This window comes from Emydura macquarii, unplaced genomic scaffold (assembly GCF_026122565.2).
Source record: "Emydura macquarii macquarii isolate MOO-44397 ecotype Brisbane River unplaced genomic scaffold, CSIRO-AGI_Emac_v2 contig_1390, whole genome shotgun sequence".
NCBI classification, from domain to species: Eukaryota; Metazoa; Chordata; order Testudines; family Chelidae; genus Emydura; species Emydura macquarii.
In genome coordinates this window covers 6,647,371-6,665,760 of record NW_027131527.1, presented here as the reverse complement: position 1 = coordinate 6,665,760, position 18,390 = coordinate 6,647,371, and the positions used below count along the sequence as shown (strand labels likewise).

At 45.8% G+C, this 18,390-nt stretch overlaps 1 protein-coding gene across 1 annotated transcript in view; it reads left to right on the top strand.

Moving 5' to 3' along the window:
• FAM13C (family with sequence similarity 13 member C) overlaps positions 1–18,390 on the top strand; it is a 219,991-nt gene that overhangs the window by 56,462 nt on the left and 145,139 nt on the right. The window contains exon 6 of the mRNA XM_067552537.1: positions 7,555–7,601. Coding sequence (XP_067408638.1) covers positions 7,555–7,601 — 47 coding nt within the window. The remainder of the gene's footprint in view (positions 1–7,554; positions 7,602–18,390) is intronic.

Sequence of the window (18,390 nt, the reverse complement as noted above, 5' to 3'; positions counted from 1 at the left end):
TAGTTAGATTAGTAACTGTTGTAGCGGTAGTTAGAGGCTTGAAGATAGTCTAGCTCAGATTTTACCAGGAGCAGGTGTCATGGCTTCAAGCCGCACTCTCAGCTGGAAGACTTTCCCACCAACTGACCCCCACTGCCTGAATCGTGGGGGGGGGGGAGGGGGAAGAAACTCTTCTGAGAAGTGAACAAGGCTTTCAGACCTCTGGAAAATCTGCCTGAAAGCCCGGCTCATGGAGCCCTGAGCCGACTCCGAGCCAACCTGCTTTGCTGAGGTGTCCAGCGCACCTTCAGTGCAGAGACCACCGTCGGCACCGACCCGACTCGACACCACGAAGACGGAATCACTCGGAGTATGGATACTCCCCGCACCGTCAGAGCAGGCGGGGTGGAGCACCGATCTGCGGATCACAGAGACCTGCTGTCGGAGCCAGCATCTCCAGCCAGAGAGCCTCCCATGACTTGGGAGAGTGGGGGAAACCCTCGGCACCTACTGGCACCGTCCACTTTGGTGGCCGAAGTGCGACAGGAGCCTCATTGGCCTTGCATACTCCACCGCCGTCCATGCCTCCACGAGAGAGAAGGGGCTGGCGTTAAGGGAAAGCCCGTGTTGGGATTCCCTGAATGGCTCAGGAGATCCCCGGTATGGGGAGGAAGATCTCCTGCAGACCGGTTTTCTAGGATAAAGCAGGAACGCTTCCCTAGAAGTCATCCCAGAGCACGATCGCCAGACCAACCTGCATCGAGGTGGAGAGTGAAGTCACCTGCCCAACACTGGTCTTGATCCCTGGTACCAGGTGAGGTCCATCCACTGCTCCGGTTGCCTGCAAGGATGCGGCGCTGATCCCAGTCACCGGAGACAGTCTTGGTACCGAGGACTTCACTGGGCAGTGTAGAACCCAGATGCCGGAGAGGGACTCGGCACTGAGGAGTTCGCCCCTGCACCGAGGCAAGCCCGGATGCCAGAGACAGCCTTGGCACTGAGGTTCTGCCCCCATATTGCAGCTGCGCCAAACTTGGTGGCCAGAGACATACTCGGCACCGAGGTGTTCGCCCAGCGTTGGTCGCCGGACCTCGACTCGGCGCCGAGATGCATGAAGATCACAAAAAGAGTCCTTGATGCAGGGATGATGCTTGGGTCAGCCCAGCTCGCCAGAGCGCGGTCTGTAGCCTGCTCTGGTCGCGGCACCCATGACAAACCTGGCAGGCAAGGTCGTCGTCGCTGAGAGGCGCTCTCTGGAGCAACAGTATCGCACAGTAAGAGGCTTTTGGGCAGCTCCAGCAGTGGTCTGCAACAGTGCCTCAGTGTCCCTTTGGGGATGCAGTGCCAGGGGAGCAACCATTAATGAAAGGTACCAGAGCCCCAAGCGGATGGCCTCAGAGGCAATGGTCACCCCAATGGCTGTATGGGGGCCTAATGGGTTTCCTGGGGGGGACGGGACCATGGTCCGTCAACCCCTCAGGGATGCAGTCAGTGCCTCAAGTACAAGGAAAGGACCGCCATGCGCCCTTGGACGACGACCTGGCCCCACAGGCAGGGACTTCTGTGTGGACCGCCTGTCGGCGGGAAGAGGGGCTGTAACCTGCAGAGCTCCCTCCCCTTCCTGCCAGAAGAAACACAGTCCCGAGCCCTGGTTGATTCTAGGGCATCCCGGGAACTGCTCAGGAGGTGGTCTCCACTTGGGGGCTGGAGGCGAAGGAGCAAAAAAGCGTCAGACAACCTTTAATATGCTACCGAGGGGCTCCACAGAGTGGTAGCCTTCCTGGCCTACAGAGGGGTGCTCAACATAGTGAGGGTCTGTTGGAAAACCCCCTCCTCTGTAGCCCGATACCTAAATGAGCCGAGAAAAGTATTACACCCAGCCAAGGGGTTTGAATACTGTTCACCAACCCGCTCCGGGTCCCTGGTGGTGATTGCCCCCAGCCACAGGGATAGGTGGGGCAGACGGGCTCTACTCCAGACAACAAGGGTGACCGCAAGCCAGACTTGTTGGGGAAAAAGCTTTATTCAGCAGCACTATCAGCAAGTGGAAGGTGAGCCCCTCAGGGGACTCAGGAAGCTGCTTTGCTGAGACTGCCCAGCAGCAGACGCTGAGCCTGTAGGCCATTGTAGAGCAGGGTACCACGGGAGCTAGAGCAGCGCTCCAGGCATCCTCAGTTGCTGCCAATTCGGTGGGTAGAGCGATACCCCCGCCATTGGCATGCCCAGAGGTTCGTGGCCACAATCCCGAGCTATCCTGAAAAGGTCCAGCAGCCCATCAGGGGCCCTTCCATGGATGGGTCAGCCTTCTCTTCATTCGCATATAGGCGAAACTGCATGGTCTTAGGGACTCCTAGACCATGCTCAGTTCCCTGGGCTGCTATGCACCACAGACCTTCAGGTGTCTGGCAGGTCTCCAGGGACAGCAGCAGCAGAGGTGCCAGCCATGGCTGTCTTGCGACCTACGGGCAAAGGGACAGAGTCAGGGGGGGTCTAGGAAACACCATCTGCCCTGACTGGCTCCTTAGGCCCTCAGTAAGGGTCCTCTCAGCTATAGGGCAATCGGAAAAGGCTCCTTCTGCTGGTGTACGCAAGGGCAGTGCCCTAGCCTATACCGTCCTTCAGGCTTGGGTGAGCCAGGAGGCCTTCGGACCACTGGACCCCTAAGATAGCTTGGTGAGCTAGGGCCTCCGGCCATCTCCTCCCACCGGCCCCTCAATGCCCCCCCCCCCCCCTTCCTCCCTCTCAGTGGCAATTCCACATCCAAGAGATTGAGGCCACCTCAGCCAGGAGCAGCAGGACAGGTCCCGTAGGTGATGGTGGAAGTGGTCCCACTCGAGGTACTTCCTCGTCCCCCTTCCCCCCCAAAAAAACGGGGGATGTGAGGACGGTGTGACAGACCTAAGTCGTCTCACAGATACTGAACAAGGGGCTCAAGTCGTGGAAACCGGAGCCTGGTATGCTGCCCTGGATGTTAGGGGCGCACATCGTCAAAGGTCCCTCCACTTTGTAGGGGTTGATGCCCTATAATGCTTTACGGCTTACCCCGCGGTCTGCTACTTGGCTGATGGTGTTTACTGAAGGCCTGGCAGTGGTAGCTGTGCACTTGATGGTGCATGATCCGCCCAGGCAGGTCCAGATCCCAAACCCAGAGCATGGTGAGCCGGTCAGGTGTCTCTTGCGGCTGGCGGGTCCTGCTGGTAAACACACAAAGCTCACGTTAACTCAGGTGCAGTCTATGGAATGCATTGGTGTGACCGGTTGCTTCCCAGAATCCCTCAGGATGGGCCACATGCACAAATGCCCTACAACAATAGCCAAATGTTGCCGACAGCGGATAGGTCACCGGGTGGCCTGCACCTATTGGGTGAGGATAGCTAGCCTGATGCTTAGGTCACTTCAGTCACGGCCCTGGGATACAGTCTGGGCAGGTAGCTTCTGCACCAGGAGGCTACAATCCACGCTTCCCCCTGTCCCACCCCCGCAACCCCCCTCCCAAAAAAAAACCAAAAACCAAAAAAACCCAATGGCAGCAAGCCCTAGCCTTCTGTGACTGGTGGACGAATCCTCGGGCTGGGTGAAGGGGCATTCCATTCATGGAAGAGGCTTCTTCAGTTACCCTGATAGCAGCCGCATTGAGCAAAGGGTACAGTGCCGTATCAGCACTCACCTCAGCTTACAAGGCATCGGCACACCAATGAGAAGATGTGCGAAATGCTTGCAGGGCTTGCGCAAGGTCCCTCCACTTTATTGAGGGCAGGAAGGTGCAGGTGCTGTCAGTCAGTGTAGTGACCACATACTACATCGACAGGCAGCGGGAGCCCATTTGTCAGCCTTATGAAGGGAACCTATCGGTCCTTGGGACCTGGCGGTGATCACCTCCCGGGGGCAAAGAACGGCGAGGCAGACTGCTTCAAAGGGTCGCTCTTTCTCATCACGAGGGGTTGCTGCGCCCAATAAGAGCGTCTGGAGGGGGGTTTCCCCAAAGGGAATCCGTCTGTATCGGACTGCAGCACGAGGTGTCTGCAGTACTGCTCCCTCCACGGTCAAGGGGTGGGAGCACTCAACAATGCCATTCGTCTGTAGTGGTAGGACACCTTCTTTTTCACTCTCCCGCCTTTCCCCTCCTGCATACGGTCCTGCTCAAAACTAGGAGGGGCTAAATAGATGCCATCTTGATTGTTCTGGCTGGCCACACCAGCATGGGTGCAGCATCCTGCTGGATTTCTTGATCACCTGCATTGGGAGCTTCTGAGCCAGCGCGACCCCAGCTACCAGGATCACGATCATCTGTGGTGCCCAGACCTAGATCCCTGACACATTGGGGAGTGATAGATCAGTGGCTGAGGGGCGATGAGCGAGCCGCTCAGAACAGGCCCAGTGTGTACCAATGGGTAGCAGGAAACCCTCCACACAGGCCATGTACCGGGTTATGTGGAAATGGCTGTTGCCTCCTGGGAGCAGTCCCAAGATACTCTGCCCAGCCTCTCACCCGTGGAGGCGATCTGGGAAATACTTGCTGTAGCTAAAACTCCAGGGACCGACTGTGGCCTCCCTGAAGGCCCACCTAGCAGCTATAGCAGCCGTCCATCAGCTGCTGGAAGGAGGATTGTGGTCCTCCCGTCAGATGGCGGTTCGGTCCCTGAAGGGGATGGAAGGCTCTATCCATAGGCCCGCAACCCAGTGCTTCCCTGGGATCTTGACCTGGTCCTTCCCCCCCCCCCCGCCCGAACCCACGGTGTCATGCCCTCTAATCTGGCCTTCAGGAAGGTGACCTTCCTGGGGGTGTTTATCTCAGCAAGGAAGGTCCCCAGGATCAGAGCTCTGACCCCAGAGCTCCTCCCTCATACTGTAGTCTATAAGATAAGGTCTAGTGAGACTGCACCGGGCCTTCTGGCCCAAGGCGGTTGCCCAGTCTCATTGGACCAATCATATATTCTCCCCAGATTTCCCAGAACCACACGGTTTGGAGGAGAGGAGAAGGCAGCACTTGCTAAAACGCGAGTGGGGTTCTGGCTTCTACGTCAGATGTACAAGGCCGTTCCGGAGAGCGACGCAGCTCTTCCTCATGGCATCCGACTGGATGAAAGGTTCACCGGTCTCCGGATGCCACAATTTCCTTGTGAATAATTTCCTGCATCGCATTCGGCCATGAGCAGGTGAAGGTGCCGCTTCCAGATGCCACAGCTCACCTTACAGAGCTCAAGCTCCATCTACAGCCTTCCTAGCGGAAGTGCTAGGGCAGGTCATCTGCAAAGCAGCTGCCAGGTTGGCGGCAGTACATACCTCCATGTCCCACCACGCCTGTGTCCAGGGTGCGGGAAGGAGTGGGCTTCAGCAGAGCTGAGCTGCCGGCAGCTCACTGCTAACTCCAATCCACCTCCAAAGGTACTGCTTGTTAGTGGAATGGACATGAGCAAGCACTTGAAGAAGAAAACAAGGTTACTTACCAGTAACTGATGTTCTTCAAGATGTGTTGCTCATGTCCATTCCACAACCCACCCCCCCATCCCCGCCGCTGGAGTTGGTGGAAAGAAGGGACTGAGGAGGCATAGGGACATGAGCAACACATCTCAAAGAACATCAGTTACTGGTAAGTAACCTTGTTTTTTCTCCCTTGGGATTAATGTGAAGAAAAAGAGAGAAGTGTCTGAACATAGTTTCATTTTGGCTGTAGGTTTGCTGGCTGCCACAGCTTGCATTTTCCAGCTCTGAAAAGTAGCAAATAGTAAGGTTTGAGGTTGAATTTTAAACAAGACAAATCACTACCCTCTGTTTACAGTCAGAGGAATCTTTACTGTAGTTTTCTTATGAATTGACCCTAGATGCAATTTTGAGGAGGAAAGAAAATATATAGTGCTGTAAACTTTCATTTCAAAGATAAACCGAATCAGTACTCTAAGGCATTGAACTAAATGCTGTGTTGACTGCTGGACTCCTTATCTTCCTCTTTATCTGGGCATTATTAATATAACAATATAAATGAATGGAAATTGGATAGGCTTGTGCAATGTGTGAAATTCCTTTTAGCATGCATTGCCTGGGGTGTATAAATCTAGTTCCTGATTCAGCAAAGCACTTAAGCACATGCCAGCCCTATTCAGCAACGCCCTTAAACCCGTGTTTAATTTTAAGAACATGCTTATTTTCTTAAAGATAAACACTTGCTTAAATGCTTTGCTGAATTGAAAGCTAAAGTAGAGATTTTCCAAACCAAAATTAAATCATGTAAAATTGATTGACAGAGATTAGGATCCATTATATTGTGATTAAGTTCTTCCTGTCTAGTGCCTGTTTCACTAAGAATGAGACAGTTATGTTATAGATTTTGTGATCATGAGCAAATTATGGAAAGAAATTAAGTCTGCATGTGCATGTTATAAAATGTAAATCATTTTGTTTTCCTAACCTCCTAATTGTTGTTGTTTCACCGGGGATGGGACCCCTGGACAGCCACCAAGTTTCACAGAATACAGTTCCAGCAGTTGAGAGATGGTCAAAACCAGAATTTTTTATCCAACTTCCTGCCTTGCCCCTGAAAACTGATGGTTCAGATATTACAAAATCTGAATCCAAACTACACCTGCTTTTGGTTATATGAAACCAAAATCCTACTAATGATGTTTGCTAAACAAACAAACAAACAAAAAAAAAAAACCCCTCAGCCTACCTATCTTAAATGGCAGAACATTCCAGCTAGTTTAGAGACTGTTTACCTACAGTTGTTCATTGGCCTTTCTCACAGATGCTTCCCTCATTTCCCTAAGGGTGTTTACATAAATCCAAAACAATACCTCCAGTTTTACCAGAGTTATCAATTATAGGACAAGTCATTGTGAACACGACTAATCCATGCAGGCTTTTACAGATTCCATGGCACATTGAACAGAAGAGATAAATGTATGTTACAGATGGGACTGATTTACAAAGTTTCAATCCAGATTTAAACTTTCCCTGTAGTTGAGGGTGATTGGATATAGGGTTTTGGTTGAGTCCACTAAAGGGCTAAAAGCCTATCACAAAGTATGGATCTAGACTAAATTTTCAATATTGAGGGAAGCTCAGATACAGAGTTTTGGTTTGACCCATGTCTAACTTCATATTAAAAAGTAGACTACTAGGAAAAAATCTCTGATTTTTTTAATAAACATGGCTCCATTCTATATTATTACTTCAAAATAGATTCCATATAAAGACACTCTAATTTTGTGAGCAATTTTCTTGTACTTCTGTTGTTGCTGAGTTTATGTATTGCTGTTCCATATGTAGAAAGAATGCTATTAATAATAATTTTGTAGAGTTATTCAAATATTTTAAGATGTGATTGCTTTCTTCGCAGTTTCTATTAAAATGTTGTTAATGAGTTTTCTGTTCCATCAGAAGGAAAGTGAACTAAGAGAATGATAGGGTGCAATCTTAGCTATTACAAGAACATTTCAATCACTTGAATGAATAAGGAATGTTTGTTAAATAATTACATTTCCTCCGAAAAATGGACAAGACCACCACAATCAACCAAAGGCAAGCCAGTCTCTCTATCAGAGCATGGGGGTTCTCAACGTTTTTTGTTTTTTTCAGAAAAACAACCTAGAAGACGCACGAAGAACCAGCAATAAGTTATTATGGTAAGATGAAAACACCAGTTATTCTAAATGTTGTTTGACTGCTTTGGGTACCATGAAATGGTTAGTTACTTTGTGTGGGGGTCTCACCTGTTAGAAGCGGTTCTGTAGCCAAGAAATTATTCTTAGTCAAAGCCTTACTGCTAAATGCTCAGCATGAATATCATAATAATCAGGCTATGAAGTCACAGTTTCTCTGTCTCTGGCCCTATGAATATTTATACACACAAAATTGAACAATTGCAATAAGAGAGAGTGTGTGAAATATACCCAAGAATAGTCAAAAGCTTGGTGGTTAGGGCACTCATCTGGGATGTGGGAGACATGGATTCAAGTCCCTACTCCAAATTCAGCCCCAGCTCTGCCTAAATTTGGGTGGCCAAATCCAGGTAAGTGCCCTAACCACCAGGCAATTAGCTATTCTGGAGTGTGTGGGGGTCGGTCTTGTTTTTTATGACTAATTTTGAAAGGTCTCAGCATCATCCTGAAGTGGAATGGGGAAAATATTTGAAAATTTGTGGGAAGAGAAATGCTTTTACTGACTAATATACTGAGTGATGGTTTAGCCACTGAAAAATAATTGTAAATGTTGCTTCTTTCAGTTTTGTTTAAGAATCCATTGAAGCACCATAATGGATGCTAAACTTATTGTCCTCTATAATGGAAAACAATGGAAGGTCTTGCATAGTTCAAAGCTACTCAAATTATTTCCCAAAGTGCTTTGGAAAGCCTGCCATACTAAAGTATTCCTCTTACTATGCTGCTTGCTATGCCCAAAATGCAGCACATTAATAAACTGCATTAGTTAGGAAATGGATTTCTGAGTAAACTAGGAAGAATAATATGAGATTCTAGAAAAAAGCAATTAAAGAGAAGACAAACCAGCACCTCTCAAAAGCTATGCAAATGCTAACGGCGCAATGAGCAGATACAAAATATCATTTGGGAGACAATAGTCAGGAGAATAAAAATCAAAGGGCATTACCTCCAATTGCAGAGCATAGCGCCTCGTGGTATTTAGTCTTTATCTCAATAACAATTTAAAGAATTATCTGTCATTGAGATCATATCTTTTAACTAATATTTTTGTAGCCTAAATGCGTGAGCAGTGTTTAGAAGGAAAACAATGGGAGTTTTCTTCTAAGGTTCCCCTTTAGCTCCATGATCCTCACTTCCATCTGTCTCTGCCCACCCAAAGATTCAGTGGGGCCCTTCTGTGTCTCAGACACAAACACAGCTGCTGATTTGAGAGTACGTTGCTGCTGCCGACCCATACTGTTTCATACCAGTCATGACTGTGTAAGGGTGTGCATGTGGCCACAGCAATCTAAACAGTTCCAGATTTGTGGTGCTGAGTTTTACCCAAGTGTGGGCACCTACAGAGGCAATTCTTGATGAGGTATCTATAGATCAATTTTGAGAGGCCAACTCTGCATATGCCCGTTCATACTCTTAGCAATCAAATAATATATGCTTAATTATTAATGACTGAACAGGTTGTGATATACTAAGAACTGGACGGAACGTTTGCGCCTCTTGAGAACAAAACTCTAACTAAATCTCTATGAAGGTTTAAAAAACAAAAATAAACAAAGGTCTCACTTCAGTGGTGTCCACGCCTACTCCAGTCAAAATCTTTGTCAGGAGCAAGCTTGTGGCCAACTCCTTGCAGCTGACACAGCTGATAAGTACCAGTGGGACTTAGTAGTCTTTCCAATGGGCAACAGTGAATAATATTGTCAAATGTAATGGTGCTGTCCCACAAGTTACTCCTGATGGTATGCCATCAGATTGTAAACTCACAGCTGATCTTAAAGAGAAGGGGTGTATCTTGAGCATTCTAGGCTAATTCCACTGTGCAAACAGCAGGGAAGATCCAGGGTGCACTTAAACTGTGAAATATAGGGGCCATGTGAAAGGAGTATTGAGTCTGGTTGGGACCTACCTGCTGCACTGGAGATGAGGGGTCAGCTATCCATTTGCACCTGGTGGGACCCACTATCTCAGGTGGGAAGCTGGCTATCTGCCTTACCAACCACTTCACAGAAGAGTCCGGTCACATAAAGGTTAAATTCTTATGAAGTGAATTGTGTAGCAAGGAAAAGTTGTGGCATGCATCATTAATATTGACAACAAGGGAGAAGGAACATAAGCCAAAATAGGGAAAGAACAGGTTAAATAATATTTTATACAAGTTACTTGTATTCAAGTCAGCGGGGCCTGATGAAATTCAACCTAGGATACGTAAGAAGCTAACTGACGCAATCTCGGAATGGTTAATAATTATCTTCGAGAACTCAAAAAAGATTGGTGAGGTCCCGGAGGACTGCAGAAGGGCAAACATAGTACATATCCTTGGCTGGCTTCACAGCTGGGTGGCAGCCACCCGCGCCCTGGCTTGAAGACAGGCAGCAGCCGCCTACACACATCCCTGGGTCCCAGCCGGCGCAGAAGCCTCCTCTGCCCCAGCTTGGATTGGGTGGAACAAAGAGGACCTGGGGAGTTAGAGACCAGTAAGCCTAACGTCAATACCTGGAAAGATTGTGGAACCAGTTATTAAACAATCAGTTTGTAAACACCTAGAGCATAGTTTCTCAACCCTTGGGGTACGTGAAACACAGGCAGGGGATACCCGGGGGAAAACAGAGTGAAGGGGAGGCGAGCAGCAGCTGCCAACTTCTGGGGAAGCCGGGCGGCAGCAGCCCACTTCCCACCCAGCTCCAGCTCCCAGATGGGAGGTGTGTGGCAGCCCCCGGCTTCTGGGGAAGGCTGGTGGCAGCCCCCCTGCTTCCCGCCCAGTCGCAGCTCCCAGCTGGGAGCCCCGTGGCAGCTTCCTGTGTCTTGCGAGCTGGCCTCGCAGCTGGGTGGCAGCCACCCGCGCCCCTGCTTGAAGACAGGCAGCAGCCGCCTACCCACATCCCTGGGTCCCAGCCAGCGCAGAAGCCTCCTCTGCCCCAGCTTGGATTGGGTAGCAGCCTCCCTCCCTGGCTCAAAGCCCAGTGCCCAGAAAGCTTGTCAATTTCACTGCTGTAGCTGAGCTGTGAAATTGACATCTATGACAGCCCCAGATTTCACCAGTTACCCTCTTTTCCGGTCTCTCTCTCTCTCTCTCTTGCCCTTCTTCCCTGTCTCTCTCTCTCACCCCTTCCTCCTCTCACATCTATGGCATAAAATTTGGCGCAGCGCTTTATATTCCCCAGCATTGGCATGCCGCTCAAAGCCTCCTAGCTTTGGCCAACATCACCTCTAGCCCAGGTACATACTTGAGTTCTGCACCCCAGGTGTAAAGGTGGTAACCCTACCAATACTAGATCTGACATCTGTCATATCTGTCACGGCCTTATATATTCAGCCCTTCTTCCAGCATATGGCTCACATTAGTCTGTAAATATAAAATCCTGTGGAAAATTGAGTGTTGGGATACTTATTAAAATTTTCAGAAGTTAGGGTGTACTTGCTACTTAAAAGGTTGAGAAATACTGAGCTAGAGGATAATAGGGTTATAAGAAACAGCCAGCATGAATTTGTCAAGAAAAAAATCATGCCAGACCAACCTCATTTCCTTCTTTGACAGGCCTAGTGGATGAGAGGAAGCGGTACACATGATCTATCTTGATTTTAATAAGACTGGTATGATGAATTCCTTTTAATTGCTTATATTCAGAGAGAGAAATCAGCACAGGATCACAGAGAGATGCAACAGAGGGAACATCTTTATTGAACTAACTAAAACCAGCCAGGGCTGGCTGAGCTATCCCCTAATAGTCTAACTCTATTGCTATGCCAACAAGTTAAGCTCTGTTACTATGGCAACCTAGGCAATTACGCAAGACACAAAATACACAACAAAGACTTTTGACATAGTCCCAATTGATATTCTCATAACCAAACTAGCTATCTCTGAGATGAAAATAAGGCTGATTGTTGTTCACCTATTTTCAGGCCAGTGACAGGCATATTGTATATTTAATTTATTATATAATGCTTTCATTTGGTGTCTAGGGCAGGCTCCACAGTGCAAACACATTGAGAAGAAATACTTAATGAGAAAGATGCAGCTTTCTCTTTTATAATTCCTGATAGAATGCTTCCTTTTTTGTAGTCATCATTACCTTTGTGCTCTGCTCTGGGAACAGAAAGTTGATGTATATAGACAGCTAATGATTTCTGTTACTTTAACTTTATATGGCAGGGAATGTTTTTCATTAAGCTGGTATAATGTAATGCCCTTTAAAAGTGAAACAATATTGTTCCATATATCAGTTGATTTTCTGTTTTATTCCAGTGTGACATAACTTGACTGCATGAACAAATGCCATCGATTTAGGAATCTGATTTACAGAAACATGTTTGATAAATGCCTAGTAGCATGCCTAGCTGGAGAACTTCAACTGCTTTAATTAAAATTGTGTACTGAGGATAAATCAATCAAGTGGTGGGTGTGTGTGTGTGTGTGTGTGTGTGTGTTTGTTTGTGTTTGAGTGAGTTGTTTTGGATGGATGGATGGAATACTCATGCACAAGTTCTACAGCACTTCTAGAAATGCTGCAGTGTTTTAAGAGAGAATTCATTGTAGCAGTTTCATGTCATAGGCACCAGGTTGTCAATTTTTGCTTGCTCACACATAATATGAGCAGATTAGATTAGCTGTACTATCGGTTAAATCCCAGGGCATTTTGGGAAGCGCACACTGAATAGTGCAAATTGTTTTTGGGGTGGTGGTGAAAGGCAGGTGTTGTGGTTGTAAAACAGCTAAAAAATGGTGACTAAAGTAATTCATTGTATTTTTCTCTGCATCCACCATGTTTCCTGCACAGCCACCACTGCTTCATAAACACACTGCCCCAATTCTGACGATTTCCAGGACTTTACCAGGTTACAGCTCCAAAAGTATGCAACAAACCTGCTTTTCTCATGGCATCTGGTGAACCAGACAACCGTTCTCCCACTTAGATCATCACATGGCACAAAGCACTTCATTACCGATTTAGTTCATATTGGGAGGAACTGTCCAAGGAAATAGAAAGCAGACATAGGAAATCAGATTACAGACATCTAAGCTCTATACATTGCACAAGGACTAGGCACAGGCCGAAAGCAGTCAGTACAAAGCAACACGAATTAAAGTTAATAATGATCAATGCAAAATCTGCCACTAACAAACAATACACAACCTCATCAGTGGTGACGCATCCAATATAGTCTGCATCACTGAGACCTGGCAAGATAGCACAGGGCTCATGGTGTCATCCCACCTAATCCAACCAGAAACGGATGCTCTGTCTGACTCTGTAATGGGTCAAGAAAGCAGGCAGTGCTGCGTTTATCTTTTCTGCAACATCAAATCCAAGAGAGGTGCCTCAGGGAAGACAACTTTATTCAAATTAATTCATCTAACAATAGAAACCAGAGCAAAACCGAACAGATTTTGTCTTCGTTTATGGATGACCACGGACTAAAGGATTCATAAGAGTTAACTGATACCTTGTCAGTGATGGTGGTGAAATACCTTAGACTTATTGTCCTGGGATAATTCAGTTGCACATCTATAAAGCCACAGATGAAAATGGCCCAACATTTATCTCCATACTTACCTCCCTAGGACTTTGATAAGTCATTGCTGGTTCAGTCCGCACAGCCTGTCACCTGATCTTCACAAGAAGTCATGTTGCTTAATGCACTACTGGAAGGAGATCTGATTCTGTGGTGATGAGTACAGTATAAGAACCTAATATAGAGTAGACATCTCTTTTCAAATTTACCAACTTAATCTGCCATACCAGCTCTTTGAAGAGATAGTGTTATGACTCATAGAAATTATAGTCTTATTGTATGATGTAGTCAGTCAGGAACAAATAACGAAGTATACCTTTTGGTTTGCTGAATAAAAGTATTTATTTGACAATAGGTTTCTGAGGTTGATACAGTACAGATGGGCTTGGAGATGCTAGTTCTTATAAGCTTTGTGTCATCAGCTGAGAGGAATTTGCTCTACTAATTTGTTTTGAGAAAGAAAGTCAGCAACTGGTTTATACAACTGGGTCAGCTACTGCCTGGGAAAAAGCACGTGTTTAACCAGCTGTTAAATATTTAGCATTTCAGGCCCTAATCTGCATTGAGAGCGTGAGTCTCCCATCTGGATACATTCTTTTTGTTACACAGAACTCTTAATTTAAAAAAAAATGGAGGTGAAATACAGTGTATAGAGAACAAAATTATAGGGTAAATGAAGCATTAAAATTAGGAGACATAAGCATTTTTTCCCTTCGGAAGAAAACTATGAATATGAAATATCACACGCAGTGTATTCACACGACTGGCCCATATTCACAAGAGAAATTAAGCTCCCATATGGTTTAGTTTGCGCTAATTCACATATTATGAGTTGGCACTTTTTGCTACTCACCATTTTAATTCTCTCCTGGGCATCCTTTTCTGTTGAGCTCTGAGTTGCAGCTGTCTTGTACTGATGTTCACGCCCCTGACTAATCAAAGAACCTGTGAGGCATAATCCTGTCCATTCCTGGGCCTGAGAGGGGAGATCTGGGGACTGTCTAAAGAATGTATCTGGAGGAGGTTGAATTAGCTCTGAAGATTCTGTTACATGGATGGAGGGGAGAGAATGCATGGACTTCTGCTTTTAGCAAGGGGTTTCCAGTTGCTGCGGCTGCCCACGAAGGGGTCCAGGTACTGCTGTTACCTGAAAAGGAGGTGGATGGGGGGAAGGGCAATCCAATTTCCACTGCTACAAAGTGGTGGTCCAGGTGCTGTTGCTGCACTGGAGACAGGTGTGGAGGTGGATGTTGTGAAGACATTGTTCCTGCTTCAGGAGAGACGCATTGCTGAGTAACCCAGCAGACTCGGTGCCATCAGCAAACCTCTTGTAACATCTCAAGCTAGCCTAGAAGAGCAACTATACCAGGCAGTCCAGAGCTTGCGGGGGGGGACCCAGCTTGGGAAGCCAGCTCAGCCCACAGAGAAAGAAGTAGGGCCCAGCCACAGCAAATCAGAGCATCCAAACAGCCTTCTCGTGTGGCTTTCAGCTCTGCACCATCACCCAGTGAATGAGAAGAGTGAGGCGCCTTCCACTGTGTGGCTTCCAGACTGAAAGTTGGGCTTTGTTTTGTAAGCTACCTCTGCAGTGAAGAAGCTCCACCATTGACTTTCTCGATGGCCATGCTAATCACAGCTCTCATTTTGAAGTCCCAAAGCTAGGTCTTTATAGTTATCCCACAATGTTATCCTTTGCTAAATTACTGAACTCTCTTTTTTCCTCTTTTATTCTCAGTCCCTCCCATGTCCCCTCTCCTCTCACTTTCTTTCCTTCCCTTTTTTCTCTATCTTCCTTCTGCCTTTGATTTTAAAATTCTATGAAGTCAGTTGCTGTTCTGCTGAGTCACCCTTTCTATGAACAGCATTTCCTTTCAGTGACTGACCAAGTGCTGCTTTTACAGCAGGCTGGAGACTCTAGGGGTTACCAGGACCAACTCCAGTAAGCGAATTTCAGAACAGGCCAAGTAGATCCTGGAGGCCACAGGGCCGCAGTTCCCCTCTCCCCCCGACATACTCTTAAAACTATAGAGATCAAGCTGCTGCATCAGGTGAGCTAAAGAGCAATGATGGCAAAATTTAAAAAGGGAAAGTATATAATCCATGGTTCTAATTTAATTAATGTCTGCAACAATCATTAATTCAGGGGTAGTGAATTATTTTTTGTCAAATTTCTTGGTCAAAATACAATCAAGATCCTGACCCCAGAGCAAATAATAAAACAACAACAACAAAAGTAAATAAAAAGATTTTGGGGTCTATTCAAAAGTGTCTGATGGTCTGGATTTGGCCCCCGGTCCACTTGTTAACTACCCCTGCATTCATTCATTTGCCACTTCCCAGTGCGCACTGTTCACAACTTGTCATCTGCTCCATCGCTGCTTTAACGTTGGTCTGCTGTGCTCAGCATTTTTTAAAAATCAATACTTGACAACTGTCACTCCTTTGGTTTCTGAGATACCAACAACCCTCTACAACTACAATAGGAGCTAGCGCTGGTAACTATAGGATAACTCTGTGTAACAGTTGGTAAACGTGGACTCTTTTTAAAGGGCTCCTTTAGCACCTACTATTGCTGGACATCATATTTTTCAATTCATGCTTTATACTGAGATTTCATCTCTGCTTTCAGGATAAACACTGAGGGTTTTGAGAGCTGTGGTAGCAATGTCTGGTTAAGTGCCATGTCTCTTCTGTAATGTCTGGTGCAACACTTAAGTGAACTTTTCAGCATTGTTAGCATTCTTTGCATGTAGGAAATATTGGAAACAGAAAATCAGGTTTGAATAATTTCTTGATAATGTGAGATTACTGTTACAAGTGATTCAGAAATCTGAATTACCCTTCCCACTGCCAGCAAGAGCCTCTGGTATTAGTCTGAGATTTTCAAAGAAACCTAAAACCTTGTCTACACACATACTTGTATCCGCTTAGTTAAAGAAGGCAAAACCCTTCCCTGAACGCTTTTATTTTGATGAAGAGTAGCGTACTTTGGTTTATCTTAAACATGTTTCTAATAGATTTAACCTGAACTGAAATAAAGCTTGCTAAACTGAAATAGATGTCCACACAGCCTTTTGCACTGGTTCAGTTAAAGCAGTTTAAAATTGTCCTATATGTTAAACTGCTGCAAGTCTTTTTGTGTGGACAAGGCCTTAGGGAGTTAGGTGTCCGACTCCCATTGAAAGTCAGTGGGAGTTGAGCACCTACCTCTCTTATAGCCCTTTGAAGAATCCAGCCTCAATTATTTTAGCTGTCCAGATTGCTCTCCTTTCCTATGTATGCTAGCCCACCAAATGTTCAACAGGAGACATGCCAGGCAACTTTGAGGCCGATACATGTGCCAGTTGACCTATAGATCTCAATAGACATGTGAAACTAGTGCAGCAGAATTAGGTGGCTATGAAGGGGATAGTTATTAATTTTATACCTGCAACCCTTGCAAGAAGCACTGTGCAAAATTTCTAGGTTTCAGGTCTCATTTTCAGGGTAAAAATGGAATCTTTCAAGAAAGTCACAAAATGAAAACTGATAAAATTCTCCCAATCTCTTTTCTTTGTTTTCGCTGAATATGGTATTGCCTCTTTTATTTGTTGTCACTGAATATGGGATTGCCATACCTTTGGAAAGCTTTATCAGTAATCCTTATAAAATGAGGTCAATTAGTTCATTTTTTGTTTTTTGGGAGTGAGAGAGCAGAAGAGTACAGCTCTTCCAATCCACTAAATCCTGTTGTGCAACCTCCATATTTCCCTTCACTCTCCTTGAAAAGTAGGTTGTAAAATTTGCATATTGATTCAGGCTAAAATTTCACCACGGCTGCAGGCTAACACAACTTTCTTTGCAGAAAGCATGGCACAATGTTTGGATGAGGAAAAATGGGATATTTTCCAGAATTTTTGTCAGGGCAAGTTTTTATCACGATTGCAGTGAAACAGTTTATTTTTCTGTAGTGCAGGTGGTTGGACCTCAGTATAATCAGTACTGCAGTGGTATCTCCGAAAGCAAAAATAACTCTTTTTGGAAGGTGAGTCATATCAACTGTGTATGTGAGGTTGAAGATATAGAATAACATGAACTATTATTTCCCTACTAATTTCTTAGTGTAAATATACTATGTTTTCATCTGTGCTTCAGGTCCTGCATGTAGAGAACGATACCAATCTAAATTTAAACTTGCTTTACAGATTACCTTGAGCTGCAAAATTCAGAACTGCCCCAAAATCTGGGGACATTTGATTTATCTCTAGTTTGCACAACACATTTTATAGACTAGCAGCCACATTCAGTCCTGGCATAAACAGACACCGTTCTAGTCCACTACAGTGGAATATAGGAACTGCTATGTAGGATCAGGCCCTCTAGACTGTTATGCCGACTCAGACTGTGATGAGTAGAATCATAGGATTGGAAGGGACCTCGAGAGGTCATCTAGTCCAGTCCTCTGCACTTATGGCAGGACTAAGTAATATCTAGACCATCTCTGACAGGTAATCTGCTCTTAAAAATCTCCAATGATGGAGAGTCAACAACCTCCTTAGGCAAATTTATTCCAGTGATTAACCACCCTGACAGTTAGGAAGTTTTTCCTAATGTCCAACCTAAACCATCCTTGCTGCAATTTAAACCCATTGCTTCTTTTGTCCTGTCCTTGGAGGTTAAGAAGAACAATTTTCTCCCTCTTCCTTGTAACAACCTTTTATGTACTTGAAAGCTGTTATCATGTCCCCTCTCAGTCTTCTCTTCTCCAGGCTAAACAAACCCAGTTCTTTCAGTCTTGCCTTATAGGTCATGTTTTCTAGACCTTTAATAATTTTTGTTGCTCTTCTCTGGATTTTCTCCAGTTTGTCCACATCTTTCCTGAAATGTGGTGTCCAGAACTGGACACAATACTCCAGTTGAGGCCTAATCAGCACGGAGTAGAGCGGAAGAATTACTACTCGTGTCTTACTTTCAACACAGTACCAGATTACTTCAGTGGAAGGTCTGTTTAAGAAAAAAAAAACCCCAAAACCTCACCATCATGGACCATTTTGTAATATTTGGTCTATGGGAAAGTTTCTTCCCAACCCCAGGCACTTCCTGATTGTCTTACATATTGAATATTATTCTAACAAGTTTAATTGCAGATTATTTTTATTTAGAAATATATTTTTATTCAGAAATGAGTTATCTGAATTTCCTTCATGAGGACCCTCCATGTAATAAAGTGTTCTCCGTAAACAATGATCCAGTTACATTT